Source organism: Scardinius erythrophthalmus (genome assembly GCF_964197995.2).
Source record: "Scardinius erythrophthalmus genome assembly, chromosome: 5".
In the NCBI taxonomy this organism is placed as follows: domain Eukaryota; kingdom Metazoa; phylum Chordata; class Actinopteri; order Cypriniformes; family Leuciscidae; genus Scardinius; species Scardinius erythrophthalmus.
In genome coordinates this window covers 15079161-15095591 of record NC_138225.1, presented here as the reverse complement: position 1 = coordinate 15095591, position 16431 = coordinate 15079161, and the positions used below count along the sequence as shown (strand labels likewise).

The 16431-nt window shown below is 38.5% G+C and overlaps 1 protein-coding gene across 1 annotated transcript in view; it reads left to right on the top strand.

The window, feature by feature from the left end:
- The window catches only part of gria3a (glutamate receptor, ionotropic, AMPA 3a), a gene marked incomplete at its 5' end in the record, with an annotated part of 39342 nt that overhangs the window by 19332 nt on the left and 3579 nt on the right, over window positions 1-16431 (top strand). Inside the window, 4 exons of the mRNA XM_081366744.1 lie at window positions 718-1091; window positions 2469-2667; window positions 9554-9801; window positions 10644-10758. Coding sequence (XP_081222870.1) covers window positions 718-1091; window positions 2469-2667; window positions 9554-9801; window positions 10644-10758 — 936 coding nt within the window. The remainder of the gene's footprint in view (window positions 1-717; window positions 1092-2468; window positions 2668-9553; window positions 9802-10643; window positions 10759-16431) is intronic.

Here is a 16431-nt window from a genome sequence, read left to right as displayed (position 1 = left end):
TTCAACATATCCTGACTATATGAGATGCATATCATTTAATAATCTCAGGTGAAGAGTGTTTAACTGGATTTTCAGTCTTTTTTTTACTGAAATAATCTTATACACAATACTATAATACACTGTGTATCTTCATCATATCGGTTATCAGTTAATGTTGGAATTTTTATGTACATATTGACAATATTTGATATTTTTCAGCAGATATATAATATAATATTTAATTTAATATAAATTTATATTTTTCAGGCATTTATCGTAAACAATTTTTTTGTTTACGATAACAAAATGTCATGTCATGAAAATAATTCCTCGCTTCTCTGTATTGGCCAGAATTGAGCGCATCCTTACACACAATGTTTTTATGAATTTTTATTTAGTTCTATTGTTGAATTTTAAATCGAGTTCTGAGTTGCATTCATAAGCAGATGGAGACAAGAAGGCATTATGGGACAGAAGTACATGGTAACATTCTGCTACATACAGTTACAACATACAGTTAAATGTAAAGATTGAACCAAAGGTTCTCCATTACTTGCTGTTATGAACCTTGTAAAAGTGTTGTTGGTACTGAAACAACTGGTTCACTCCTCAATTCTGCATTTTTATTGTCATTAGACTTTGAAAATGTTAAATTATCTAATCACATTTCCATGATCACACCATGACATTGTTTTTCTCATGTTATGAACTGAGAGTTACTGTGTTCCATGTTTCCAGAGGGCAGATATAGCTGTGGCTCCTCTCACTATAACCCTTGTCCGGGAGGAGGTGATAGATTTCTCCAAGCCCTTCATGAGTCTGGGCATTTCCATCATGATCAAGAAACCACAGAAGTCCAAACCAGGAGTCTTCTCCTTCCTAGACCCATTGGCCTATGAGATCTGGATGTGTATCGTGTTTGCATATATCGGTGTGAGCGTGGTTCTCTTCCTGGTGAGTCGTTTCAGTCCATACGAATGGCACCTGGACGAGAATGAAGAGGCGAAGGATCCGCAGACGCCACCTGACCCGCCCAACGACTTTGGCATCTTTAACAGTCTCTGGTTCTCTCTTGGAGCTTTCATGCAGCAAGGATGCGATATCTCACCAAGGTTGGTGTATTATTTAGCCCGTTCTTGTCTCTCCATCCTCATCTTTCTCTCTCCCCTCATCTTTGCATTTTATGGTTGTCTCGTATTTCATGGTGCATATATGTTATTTTACTTGGGGTGTTTCACTTGTCAATAAGCTAAAGCTTATCTCCTAACCCTTAACTCATTCTATCATTGTGTCACTTCATTCATTCACTCAAACACTCATCAGTCACAATATTGTCACTACAACTGTTCCTGTCTTTCTCCACTTCTCCTCTTTTGAAATACAGCTTGTGTTAAATCAGTGGTTCTCTCTTTTTTCACTCCTCTTTGGAACTAAAGAAACTTTCGCTCCACATTCAGCCAATAATATAATAATCTATCAGTATTGCTGCCAAGTTTTGGCACTTATAATGACATATATTCATTTAACAGATGCTTTTGTACGAATCAACTTAAAAATGAGGAAAAACAATAAACAATTTAATGCACATGAACCAATGTCATGTGCAGTTACTTTATGAAGTTTTTATTCAAATGCTTGCTGTTTAATAATAAAATATTAAATTATTTTTAAAAACGCAATGAAAACTGCATGTTTTGGATAATGATCCAGCATGTTTGCTGAATTATGAAAAGTTACAGTCTTCACTGAAAAAAGTTGGAAAAAATATATTCAATAAAACAGGAAATGTCTTTTATGATATCCAGAAATAAATGAAATAATAAACAAATGATACTGCTTTACAGGTGCAATGATAAAAGGTTAGTTCACCAAAAAATGAAAATTCAGTTATTTACTCATTGTCATGTTTCAAACATATACTGTAAGTAAACAATATTTGAGAACTGTCTTGCGCTTTGAGAACCATTGCTTTAAGTGATGCTTGACAACAGCTAAAATAATTTATATTCACCATGTGTTGACTGTAAAATGTACAGATTTTCTCTCTTTCACTGTCTTTCTCTCTTTCTTGGAGGGCTACCGTGTTCTTGCTGCATGTCTCTATTTTACTGTCAGCAGTTTGGTGTTTATAAACTGTTTCAGTGGAGGATTGTCAGCCCTCTTCACTCATTCCATCGTTCTTCTATTCAGTCATTTGATTTTCCTGTCCATCTTACTCACCAAATTGCTCTTGGATTTGTCTTTCATTCTTGAGGTGATCTTTGTGACCCTGTTCTCATCCTCATCTTTCTTCCGGCCCTTCATTAGGGAGACCTGCCCAAACAGAAGCTTCAATTGTACTTTGAGTGATTGTTTTGTCCGTAGCTTTGCATCGTTTATCAGCAGTAATAGCTTTAATATGTGTGTATGATTTGTTAACCTTTCACAGGGGATTTGTTTGCTCTCCTATTGTCTCTCTGTCTCTTTCCCTCACTCCCTCTCTCTCTCAGGTCTCTGTCTGGCCGTATTGTTGGAGGTGTGTGGTGGTTCTTCACTCTGATCATCATTTCATCCTACACTGCCAATCTGGCTGCTTTCCTGACTGTGGAAAGGATGGTCTCGCCTATAGAGGGCGCAGAAGACCTGGCCAAGCAGACTGAGATCGCCTACGGAACGCTCGACTCCGGTTCCACTAAAGAGTTCTTCAGGGTAAGACAGCAAAAGAAATGTTCTATCAAATGCAATATTACCACCATTTTTAGCCAAGCTGGTGTGGTTATTGATGATATTAAAAATAGTTTTCAGTGCCATTATTTCCCAACCATATCTTGATCTTATTTACATCTACACTACCATTCAAAAGTTTGGGGTTGGTATGATTTTTTTTATGTTTTCGAAAGAAGTCTCTGATGCTCCCTAAGGCTGCATTTAGTTGATCAAAAATACAGTAAAATGCTATTTATTCCTGTAATGGCAAAGCTTCACAAGCTTCACTCTTCAGAAATCATTCTAATATGCTGATTTGGTGCTCAAGAAACATTTCTTATTAATGTCAAAAACAGTTGTGCCGTTTAATATTTTTATGGAAACCATGATTTAAAAAAATTCAGGATTCTTTGAAGAATAGAAAGTTCATCAAAGAAAGTTTGAAATAGACATTTTTTGTCCGAATGTAAAGGTTTTTACTTCACTTTACTTCACTTACTTAACAAAATGTAAGATTCCTTGACTAAAATATCCAAAAAACACTAAAACAATATTATATATTTAGTTGACTTGTGTACTTTCACTATCCCAAATGTTTCCAACAATGTTTAAATCTGGAGAATCAGCTATTTTAACCAGTGTAACGACCTGTGTCATTGCGTAGCCTGTCAATGATGTCATATCCGCGACATGTTACCCTCGATTTCCATAGAAACCGTGGAAACACCAAAAGACGCTTTAATATATTATGTTAAATTAGACAGGTGAGCAACAGTTTGGATACTTTTATAGACAGAAAACTAATCATTGTTATATAGTTCATATAGTAACATATTTGTACCCAAAAAGTAAATCCGACAACACTATTTTGTCAAGTTGCTAACATAGCATAATCAGAAACAGCTTTATTTGTAACAATAATACAGCATTTTCTCCACCATACAATGTTTTAAAATGAATTGCATGCCATGTAAGTAACCCAGCTTTTATGAATGTGATATTCTAATATCGATCTAGCTGACTGCAGTGTGCAGTGTCTTATACCAGCCAGTAACATTAACATAACTTTCAACACACTCAAATGTATTTTTAGTATGATTGTTTTGACCAAGTAAAATAGAGTTGGGCTACCTCACAATTTTAGTTTGTCAAATAAAGTGACCTGTTTGTGTAGTAATTCAGCACTTGCGGCTGTTTCATTAGAATTAATTAAAATAACATGATTTTAAGTGACTGTAAAAGCGACTGTTCCGGAGCTCCTCCATGGGACTCGAGAACGGTGTGTCGTGACTCGCACAGGTACCTCTCATTAGCATTTGCTCCCCTGGCCTCGTTCCACTCCCACAGCTCTCGGCCCCGCGCTGCTTCACACCACAGTAATGTTAATAAAACTTTAATAAATTAGCTTGTCTATGAAAAGGATTTTTTCCTGAGACCCTTCGGATTATTTTCCTTCTGCTGTGGAGGTGAAGATGACAAATCCCATGATTCCACGCTCATTCACGGCATCAATCTATGACTTTATAATAATAATACATTTTAATTGTAATGCTCTTTTCTTAAACCCAAAGCGCTAATTCATACCTTTGTTATTGTTTTGAATAAGCGACCTCTAGCGGTGAAACTTACATACTGTGCCTTCAATGGATCCTTGCTAAATAACTAAATGGATGTGCCAAAAAAAAACAAAGCCTAATGTACATTATTCAACTCATTAGCCATAGTAGCTGAACTGAATTTGTCAATTAAAGGAGACATTTAAAATGGGCAGTATTGGAAGGGACTTTGTTACAGGATTGAAAAACACTGATATATACTGTAGGATTGAGGGAGTATGTGATATTGCTTTGATGACGATTTATAAATGTCATACTTTATTGGCTTACTTTACACATTAGAGGAGCAAGAATATAAATGATTGTTGCCTAACACCTAGAGATGGGAAGTCCGATTCTTTTCCGCAAACTGTTTTTTTCTGACATTTCATTTAAATAAACTGGTTAAAAAAACGATTCACCAGTTTGTTTACATAACCACACAATGATGTCACGTATACACAACTCTATTATTAAAGCACCCAATAGTCAGAAACATGTTGGACATGTTCGAAAGACTGTTCTCAGTTCAGTGTACTGTTGGACTAACTGGAGTGGTGTATGAGTTGACAAAAACCGGTATCATATGATAATATCATATACTCCTGGATATTGGCTCATTTCAAGATGGAGAGTCTGTAAGTGAGTTTTGATTAACTTGCTGACTTGAGCCAAACACTGTTTCAGACAGTTCAGTCCGATTCGGTGAGCTGGTTCAGCCAGTTCACAAAAAAAAAACAGGGTGGAAAAAACGATTAGTTAGCGAAGTTGTCGCACCACACCGCAACAGCTTGAAGCATGTCTACTCTAGACGCAACAAAGTGACTGTTGCAAATCTATTTGTTCTTTGTGTCAGAAGTAGCACGAGTGCATGGAGTACATCAGAAATAAAACGGGACATCAGTTCACTGTCGGGATTTTTTGTGTCGCGCTGGATCCAGTGTAGACAGCATCACTGATTATTATGGGTTCTTATTGCGTATTCTATTTGCTTTGGTCGCGTTGCATCGGGTCGCTCACGTCTGGTGTAGACACGGTGTTAAAGGGGGGGTGAAATGCTATTTCATGCATACTGAGTTTTTTACACTGTTAAAGAGTTGGATTCCCATGCTAAACATGGACAAAGTTTCAAAAATTAAATTGTACGTTTGAAGGAGTATTTCTGTGCCAAAAATTGTCCTTCCGGTTTGTCACAAGTTTCGGAAAGTTTTTTTCGAGTATGGGTCTTCTTTATATGGGTCCGAAGGGCACTTCTCCGCGGGCGCGGGCGCACTCGTAGACCAGACAGAGAGAGAAGAGAGCGAAAGCAGTACGTTACCTCATCAAAGAGCTCTGCTCAGCTTTTGGAAGTCAATATCACCAAAGAAGTGTGTTTTTGGTTGCCAGGGCAAGACAACCCTGCACAGATTCCTAAAGAACCCAGCGCTAAGGGAGTGGATGGAGTTTGTTTTTTCAGAGACTGTTTGTTTTTGTGCAAGACTGTTTGTTCCCTGCATTTTGACGATGATTGTTTTATAAACAAAGCCCAGATCGACGGATTTGCAGATCGTCTAATGCTTAAGGATCGAGCAGTCACAATGATAAAGGTTCACGGTCGCAGGCGGTGAGTAACTGCTTCACATGTCTCTCTGTGTTGTTAGCTCGGTTACACAGCTTTAGCTTCGCCCACACGGCCCGCCTCCAGACGCTCGTTTTTTTTCCGGAAAGACTCGGTACAGCCTATCTTTCTTTTATAAATATAATAAAACTAAAGACTTTTTGGAGATATGAAGGATGCAATACTACTCTATAGGTACTCAAGATTAACAGGAGATTCAGTGAAAATGAGCATTTCACCCCCCCTTTAAGTAACTTTAATACTAAACTAGGTGATATCAAGGAAAGCACATATTTTTGTGCATTTACCTGCAAGAAATTCTGACAATAAAATATGATGACAGACTACTGGCAATCTGACAAAGACATGTCACCACAGACATGTGGACAAACCATCTTTGACTGAAAACATGTTTTACTGAATCTTTGCCATAAACCGTTTTCAAGTGAGTTAGCCAGGGGGCAGAGTGTGTGTTCGTGTCTGTCCATGTGTTTTGAGATGACAGTGAACAGGGCAGTTTTAAGATGACCCAGATACAACACTGCTGATGAGCTCATCCTGTCATTTCACCTTAATGTCACTATTACTCGCTAATGCGTGTGTATGAAAGCAGATATACATGTGCACACACTCATGCATTCACTTAATCAGTCACTCACAGTCACTGTCACGTCGCAGACCCCCTATAGAGTGGTTTGAGTCAGAGTTTTAGAGAGAGAACACATGAAGTGAGATGCCTTCTGCTCTTCTCTCTTTCATGAGTTGTCATCTGCTAACACACTGGATCAGAGCAGAGATGACAGGAGAGCAGCTGACATGGAGTTGGACTGAATGTGATGTGGAGACAGTCTCCACCTTGTGTTCATAACTTATTATTTCAGAAATATAAAAAACATCATGTCAATAGAAGTGAATTCTGTTTCCTGTCTGTACTAGCAAGTAATGAAGACAATTCAACTTATTAGATGGTGATGCTGGTTTGAGTTTTGGCTTTTACGTAGAAAAAAACAATGTGTATATATTGTGGCAGCCAAACGGACCCCACAAGTAAAGTGATTTAAAGGAATAATCACCCTCATGTCATTCCAAAATGTATTCATTTATTCCTTTATTTCTTCCATGGAATACAAAAGGAGAATTTGTTGTGCTGGTTCTCTTTTCCATGGAATTCAAATGAGTGAGGTCTGACCCTTTCAAACTTCAAAAAGGATGCAAAAACGCCATAAAATTATCGTAATTATCGCCCATATGACTATTTTATTTAGCTAGGATGCATTAAATTTATCAAAAGTGATGTTGAAGACATTTACATTGTTACAAATTTTCTTTTACTATTTTCTTTTAGATCTGCTGTACAGATGAAACAAACTTGATTTGAAATACTTATTTGCAGCTGTATCATACAAATAAATAGTTAAAAAATCATACATTGTGATTTCTGGATTTTTTTTTTAGATTATGTCTCTCACAGTGGACATGCACCTACAATGACAATTTCAGACCCCTCCATGATTTCTAAGTGGGAGAACTTGCAAAATAGCAGGGTGTTCAAATACTTATTTTCCTCACTGTATGTTAATTTTTACTGTTATCGTTATCGGCCCAAAAAGAAAATTTTGGCCGATATATTTAAGCTGTTAAATAATGTGTCATTTCCTTTAGCTGAGACACTTCTGATGCGTACTGTTCGCCATTATGCTTTTGAATTGGCTGAAATATGATTGGAATCCCTTCAAAAAAGAAAATACAGTTAAGTGCAACATGCGCAGTGGAAAATCTGTCATATAGGCTACATAAAATTATAATGAGAATATCATAATATTGTGCTTGGGACATGGCTTTTAATTGTGAGACTTTTATTTTTGTAATCAGGCTCTCAAAATTTTATACAAATTTGGATTTAGATTTATCGGCCAATATATCGGTCATCGGCTTTCAAATATAAAGAACTATCGGTATCGGCCAAAATGTTCATATCACTGCATCCCTAGACTTGACTTGACAAAAAAAATCAAGTATCAGTTTCCACACAAAAATGTTAAGCATCACAACATTAACAATTGATAATAAGAACATTAATATCAATAAGAAATGTTTCTTGATCACGGAATCAGCATATTAGAATGATATCTGAAGGATCATGTGACACTAAAAGAGTAATGATGCTGAAAATTCAGCTTTGCCATCACAGGAAAAAATGTATTAAAGAAAACAGTAATTTTAATTATTTAAAAATAGTAAGTTATTTAAAAAAAATTTAAACATTACTTTTACTGTATTTTTTATCAAATAAGGGAAGACTTATATAAAAAATTGTACCGACCCCAAACTTTTGAAAGGTTGTGTACATTTTAAATGACTGATAGTCATTGCATCTAGTTAGCTCTCAATACATCATTTAAAGAAGCATTTTTGGGAATAATCACTCATCTAATAGTGTAAATTGGGACTATATGTTTATCATGTCAGAGGTCTGAAAAGAGTCATTATTTTTGCATTTGTTTTGTGTCACCATTGGCACAGAAATTGCACTCTTCCCCCTTTGAATTCTACAGTTTGTGCCTGAAAACGCACATTCGCTCATACTGTGTGTAGGTCAAGTTAACCTACTTGCATGTACAATATTTGGGAGTGTATGTGTGTAAAACTGTGTCCTATAAAAGCAGGAGTGTGTGTATCTGTCCTAATAAACTTAGGTGTGTGTGTGTGTTTACCCCAGAGATATCCTGTCCGCTACATTGCCATTTATATCTAGTCTCACAAGAGATGGACACAGAATATTTTGGTTTATGAAACTTAAGTTTGCAGAAGGACAGAAGAATTACAAGTATTAGTACAACCATAATTTATCTGTTCTTTCATTCATTCATTCATTCATTCATTCATTCTGTGCATTCTGAGTGTGAGGATATTTTGTTGGATAACTGTGCGTTGAAATACTGAGTTTTTTTCTTAATATATTCATGTACTTTAACTCCAGAGACAGGGCTTGTTTTAATGTCACCGAAAGGAAAAGCTTTGGACAGGCAAGCATGGCAGATGTTTCTTCCTCTAGAGAATGTGAGGGAACTTTGCAGTGATTATTTCAAGAGCTCTTAATTTTCTGTCTTTTCTTCTATTATTTTATACTTTGCTCTTGTCAGGTTTAGTCTCATTATTGAAGGAGGCTCCAAGATCAAAAGTCCCTGAAGGATCTTGTACAAAAGACTCATTGAGAGGAGAGTTTGAGGTCTTTAGTTGGCAATGTGTCTGGGGTGGGATGTACATGTTGTAAGACAACTGAAACTCAAGAAAAACACATTCACACATTCATTTATACACCAGATGTTTGTAGGTCAAGTTTAAATCAATGTTTCTTGATTTAAATTATGTTTTTTGGTTTTAAATCTAAAGAGCATTTAAATGGCAGACCATAGTATATGGGAGGGTTCTGCATGTGTACTGATGAAAAGCTAGAAATGCTCCTGGAATACAGGATATATATGAAACAAAAATGAGCTATTTTCTAATAATATAGTGGAGGATTATCAGTGGTGGCTAATGATGGGCTGGTGTAGGTCCCAGTCCCTGTCCATCCCTTGCTGAGAAGACATTTTAGCCTGTCATAAAACCCATTTATATCTCTCTGAACCTCCATAGAACACATTTCTATCTTTCCTAACCTTTCCATTAATTTCCTTTCTTTTTTCTCTTTCAGCGTTCAAAGATTGCCGTCTACGAGAAGATGTGGTCCTACATGAAGTCCGCCGAGCCTTCCGTGTTCGTTAAGACCACCCCCGATGGAGTTGCTCGCGTGCGCAAGTCAAAGGGGAAGTTTGCGTTCCTGCTCGAGTCCACGATGAACGAATACATCGAGCAGAGAAAGCCTTGCGACACTATGAAGGTGGGAGGGAACCTGGACTCCAAGGGCTACGGTGTGGCCACGCCCAAAGGGTCGGCATTAAGGTGGGTGGAATAATATAACAATTCCCTCTGTTGTTATAGTATTCCACCTACCCTGATTCCACCATCTCTCTCTTTTCTCTGTCTTCATGTTTTGTTTTTCATTCTTATTCTCTCACCCTTCTACCTTTTCTCAATCTCTCTACCTCAAACTCTTTTTCATTCCTTTTTGTTTATCACTCTACTTGTCTCTCTCTTGTGCTAAATGACAAGGTAACCGTGTCTTGTGTGTCAATTTTTTTTTTTTTTTTTTTAGTTATGTCTGTCATGTTAATGTTTTACCGTGTTTCTCTCTACAGAAATGTAATTTAACTTGTTAATTTACAGTCCATTTTTACAGTGTGATGCCTGTTGCTGTTGATTTCCTACACCCTTTTCTCCTGTCCTCCTCCTTTTAAATCTTCTCTGTCCTTCGCTTTGTGCTGTGATTGCAGTTCTGTAATATTTGTGTGGTTGGATTGTTTTTTTTTTTCTCTGCACTGGCACTTTTCTGCCTGCTTCCATGCATGTCATGCCATATACTGTTTCTTGTCCTCCTGGCAACGGACTGTCCTTGCATCCTTCCCATCACTCACAAGCACTCAACCTTTTTTTCTTTCTCTCACTTCTTTCTGTTTTTCTCTCTCCACTCGGCACTACACACACCTCACTTGCATACACGCTTCTGTCTGTACCCAGTAGCCGACGCAATTAACCAATCAAACGGTCCAACCACTTCACCAGTTAACTGGTCTCTCCTTTGTATTGACCCCTAACAAAAGAGCAACTGCCAGTTGCTGCAGTCTCATTAGATTTCTCACGAACCTGTCCCTTTTCTTACGAGCTATGTGTTTATTCGTTTGAAGAAGCGCTGTAAACCTGGCGGTGTTAAAGCTGAATGAGCAGGGCCTGCTGGACAAGCTGAAAAATAAATGGTGGTACGACAAGGGAGAGTGCGGCAGCGGGGGAGGGGACTCGAAGGTCAGCCTCAATCTCACCCAAACAACCATTTCCTAGCTACGAGTAATCGGCAAGGCTGTGACCTATGACCTCCGGCAACAGTACCGTGACCCTCAGGGGTGGACACGAGCAAACTGAGCTTAATGATCCGAGGACATTAACACCACTGCGACGGCCACAGTTACTGTCAGCGCTGCTAATGTAATGTTTTTTGGAGATTACGTAATAAGGCAAACTGTGATCAGATGTGAACCTTTACTTGGCTAATGGAGGAAAGGAAGCAGAGTAGGAGAGGAATAAAGACTCAGTGGGTGGATGTGTAGAGCGAGGTCAGGGTCACCGAGAGCGGAGCTTATTAGGATGGTTAGTTTCTTAATAACCTGCTTCGCCGGGTTTGTTTGTGTGGTAAAACAAGCAGCTTGTTCTAGGTAGAATAGACTAGGCTCTCCTCTGATCTATAACATCAGACCATCACAAAATGTAGTGTTGTTTGTCTATACCAAGGCTCCAGGATTTAATGGCTATCAACAGAAAGAAAAAATAGAGAAGAATGGGGATCTGATAGACAGTGCAAACAAGACCAAAACTGCTCTGGAAAATGGATGTCTGTAGCACAGAGAATTGGATGAGCCTATCTGATGTTTATTATTATGTTTAAGGGATAGTTCACCCAAAAATTTTAATTCTGTCATCATTTACTGTACTAGTGTGCTCCAAACATGTGACTTTCTTTCTTCTGTGGAACATAAAAAGTGTTTCTTTTGTGTTCTGCAGAAGAAAGTAAGTCATGCAGGTTTGGAATGACATGAGGGAGAGTAAGGGATGACAGAATTTTCATTTCTAGGTAAATGATCCCTAGTTTTGGAGCTGTAGTTTAGCGTAGTTGGGATTACGTGTTTAGGTTGTAGTTTACAATACCCTCTAAAAATTTGGAAATGTCCTAGGTAAAGTGGCATTTTTGGACAATATCAACATGAATGTAACATGTTTGGGTGTAAATGCATGCACGTAACTTGCAGTTATCATTGAAGACCAGAAATAATGAATTTGTTCTTAATTACATATTAATGGCAATATATGCACGCCACAGTCAGCTGTAAGGCCTAAATACTGGATAAACTTAACTCGAGTTTCTTTTTTGCAGATTATTGGGTCACCATGCCTTCATAGCTTTACCAATTGATTGCCTATTAAGGTTAGTACACAACAGACCAATTAGAACACAGTTTAGATATTTAAAAATAGCTGTAGTATTTTTCTGTGTTCTCAAATCATGTTTTTTTCCTTCCAGTTTGTGTTGTCCCTTGTCAATGCAAAGTCTTCACAAATGACAAATATTTATGCTGATATTGTCCACATCACTATGCCTATGGTGTTTCCAAACATCTGGAGGGCACTATATGTCGAGTGTCTGTTTGTTAGTGTCATATTTCTGGTAGTGGCAAAATAGAAGTGTGAAGACTTTTGGTATCTTCACATCTCCAATCAAATAGTCAGATGACAGATTTTTTTTAAAGACGCCATCTTTGATCTTTGGCCTTTGGCCAACTCCCTGCTACAAGTATGCAAATCCTTTTGGAGCTGCTAGCTCTCTCAGATTATTCCCTGAATTGGCGTGTAATCCATGGAAAAGCCGTAGCTCCCTTGTTGGTGGGATTAAAGAAAAAATACTACTGGGACAGACAGTCCTGAAGGGACTAAAACATCACAGGAAAACGTGAGAATTCTAATTAAACACTCCTAGAAATCAAAGGTGGAGAAAGATCTGGTGCCGTATTGTAGACTCACTAAACGCACATTTTCATCTGCATACGAATGCACAGAAAACCACAAACAAGCACAAATTCATTATACTCACACACGCACACTTCTAAATTAATTTATGGCCACTTTTCTTTAGCCCCTGTGCCTGCAGAATGGTCACCCTGTGTTCAGCCTATCATGAGGGCAAGGTAGCCCCACTCTGTCCTGATTGGTCTTCAAAAGCGGGTTCACTGCAGTAATTGGCTCTCTCTCATGAGTGGCGTCTGAGCTCTAAAAACTCAGAGGAAGATGGCCGCCTAGTCCGTGCATTGATAAGTTGAGCATGCTGGGTGGAGGGTGTCTAGTCTGTTATGACATCACAACTGCATGTTTCTCATTTATTGACCTGAGTCTGATCCAAAATGCATGAATGGAGTAATTCAGCAAACCTAGCAAGTATATTATACTATTATTAGCACACATAGCAAAATTAAAAACAGCTGATTCACTGCAAATATAGAGAAAACTCCAACACATACAGCATATAGCTTTACAGAGCAAACATACAGTACAGTGCAGTACAAAAACAGTGGTGAAAATCCACCCCAATACAGTAGGATGTATTGATGAATGTAGGAATCAGGGGCCCGTTTTTTCACATATGGATTACTGAAAACCCTTTTTTTTTTTTTTTTTTTTGCTGTTGGCGATTTGACACACTTCTGAGTTCTTTGAATCTCATCATAGAGTCATGTGCTCTCGAACCTGTGTATGCTGAAAACAGAATTCAACCATGGCCACTTCATTCTGACGAGAGCACCCTGTTGAAGTACAGTAGGAACAATATTTAGTAATTTATTTAAAATTTGGAATAAAATTGGAGAAACCATTTTTGTACAGTGCTGTTGCATTGAATAAAAGTGTGGATTTTCAATTATAATATAAGTAAACATGCTGTACGAGTTGAATGTACTCGAGCATTAGGTCCATCTCTCCATAAACAGTTCTCATTCTTTCAAGGTATTATTCGTCAGGTGTCAAACCATTCGAGGTCCGAAGCTGGCTTGTGTCACGGTGGTAAGTATGGTATATTTGCTTTGCTGGATTACAACTCTCATCATTTAGCAGAAGGAAAATAAACTGAGTTTCCCAGCAGTCCTGCTGATGACATACTAACATCTTACAAACGGAAATGTCCAGAAGGAATAGTAACATCTTCGTTTCCATTATTTTGTCTGCTTTCGTTTAAACTAATGATTTTTTACCAATAAAATTTGCCATAGGATGCGTTATGCAAATATCTACGAATGCCCCGCGAATATTAATATTCTGTTTATTATTTATGTGCGGACTTTCATAAGGGCTTGGTGTTTTCGTTTGTAAGATGTTTGGCTTCAGCCCTCACCCACCACAGACCGGTTCCCCTTCTGACTGCTGGGTCCTGTTTATCTGTTAGTCAAGTAAGGGTTTTTTCTCCCGATGGATCCGGCTTGCTGAATACTGGGTTAGAAAAGCTGCATTCACACCACAATTACAATAACCAAACTCATCTGCCCAATGCTCTTTGTAATTATGCTCTGTTTGGCTGTGTTACCATGGTTACTCTCTCTGCCTCTGTTGGAACAGTGAGTGCCGATTACTCAAAGCGATAACAGTAGGTAGCACTGCCAGGTCAAAGGTCGAAGGTAACACTGAGGCTAGCCCTGCCTGCATTCCCTCTCTCTCTCTCCATCTCTCCCTCTCTTATTCTTTCGCTGTCTACGATATCAACAGCACAAGGCCAGGTGTCCTACAGTATCGCTTTGGTTAACAGATATTCGGTAGGTTTAAGTTCTAATAACATAAAATAACATAATGGTGCCATGTTATTTATGTTATTTCCCCTCGTGAAGAACTCCTGTAAACCTTGCAGTGTTGAAACTCAGTGAACAAGGCATCTTAGACAAGCTGAAAAACAAGTGGTGGTACGATAAGGGTGAATGTGGGACCAAAGACTCTGGGAGTAAGGTTAGTCTGCTCATTCATTTGCCAACAAACATATTCATATTCTACAAACATCATAACAAGCCTTACTGGTTTTAATGGATTTAGTGGATTTGGCTCCAGCTGGATTCACTTCATTATGGCCCCTTCTTTTGAAAGCCTCTTTACAAATGTAGCAAATATCAAAACCTTTAGCATTAACGAGACAACACAACAGATCCACCCACCCACCCACACACACACACAAAAGGAGAAATGGCATATTAAGGAAGCTCTTACCAGTGTTTGAGATTCATTATCTTAATGATGTAGTAATTAAGTGTTACATAAGTATTTTGTAGTAAGCATTCATAACAGTGATTTAGCAATTAAGTATTTCATTCAATTTTTCCTCTTCTGCTGCTGTGACATGGCCTCATTCTCAATATTGTTGGTGTTTCATTAACCAATTAGTTTATAAATGGTCTCCAGGCAACATTCATAGATATTAATCATCAGAATGAAAACGTAATAGAAGCACAGTCATTCTGGAAGTATTTCTAATTGGCCAGATGAAGGGAGACTGAATGCCATATAGCATGTGAAGATGAATACATTCTGTTCAAGTGAATTGTACATACCAGGGACATATCCTGGTCATTTTATTTCCAGTCCTGATTGAGTTTATGGAACTGCACAGCGCCCCCTGTATTAGCCAGTGGCATCGGTTTAATAAAGACCACGTGCAGGAAAGCGTGTTTGCCTGGAGACTCTAGTTGCAATTCTTTTATCCCAATTCTCAATGTAATCCAGTCTGATAAGAAAGTTAATTAACTCTGAAAACATGTCCCATGTGCATAAGCACAGCAGATCCGTTACGAGGCTATACCACTGACTATATGGGCCTGTAACCATGGTAACCGTATTCGAGGGAAAACGGGTCTCTAGCTTTGCATTCAAGACTGTAATGCTACACTCCCAGTCCTCGGTTGCTATGGTGCCCTTTCACAGGCTTCTAGTGAAGGCAGACCATGTTTGTGTGTGTCAGAGTGTTTCGTAGACAGCCAGGCTGGTGGTCACAGCAGCAGAACCGAGTCCTGTTGAGGCTTGTCTGTGTTTTGAGGTGTGGCGATGGTCGCATGCAGGTGTCTGTTAATGAGTTTTGAAGGCTGTGAAGCTTGCAGAAGTAGTTCAGAGAGGGGAATTGCCATAGTAACATCAATATTCTTCCCCCCTCCTTCTCCTCTTCCTTACTTCCTCTGTTAAGATGGCAGACCGAAGAAGCCAGAGGATCCGACTGTAGCTCTCTGGTGGCAGCTTATTTGTCATGTTTCTGTACTGACTCAACTTCACCTCTAGAGGGGGCAACAGGCTCAGAGCTGGCTCTTCGTGTGTTAGTGTGTGTGTGTGTGTGTGTCTGTGTGTGTGTGTGTGTTTTGTTTCCATTCTGTTCGAAGGCAGTGTTTCACTGTCTCTCTGGCCAGTAGAGTGAAGGTATGAGAGGAGAGAGGGAATAACTTCTTCCTCTCTTGAGCTGCCTGAGCTTTTAATCCATTAACCTTTGACCTCTGGGCACACCTCATAATGATTTGATGCCCTTTTGAATACAGCCCTCAAGTACCCCTTTTTATTTAGTTCATCTTCTTTACCTCCAAGCAAGTTGCGTATGGTATGTGTGTAACAGGGCTTGCACGGCTACTCTTTTTTACTAGGCGAAAAGTAGTCAGCGAATCACTATTTACCTTGTTTATATGACTCAACATCAGCAGTCTTTGCTGTTTCCGGCAAGTCTAAGTCTGCATTAATGGAGGGGGTTTGCGAGAGCAGAGAAAGGTGAGAAGTTGCAATTTACAGATTAATTATTATTTTTTAATTCTTAATCGGTTTCTGTCTGGCTTTGAGTGCCACTTAACTTAAGTTCACTTAATTTCACAATGCTTTGCAATAAATTTGGCTTGTATTTGAACTCGAAAATGAACCATCTCAGAT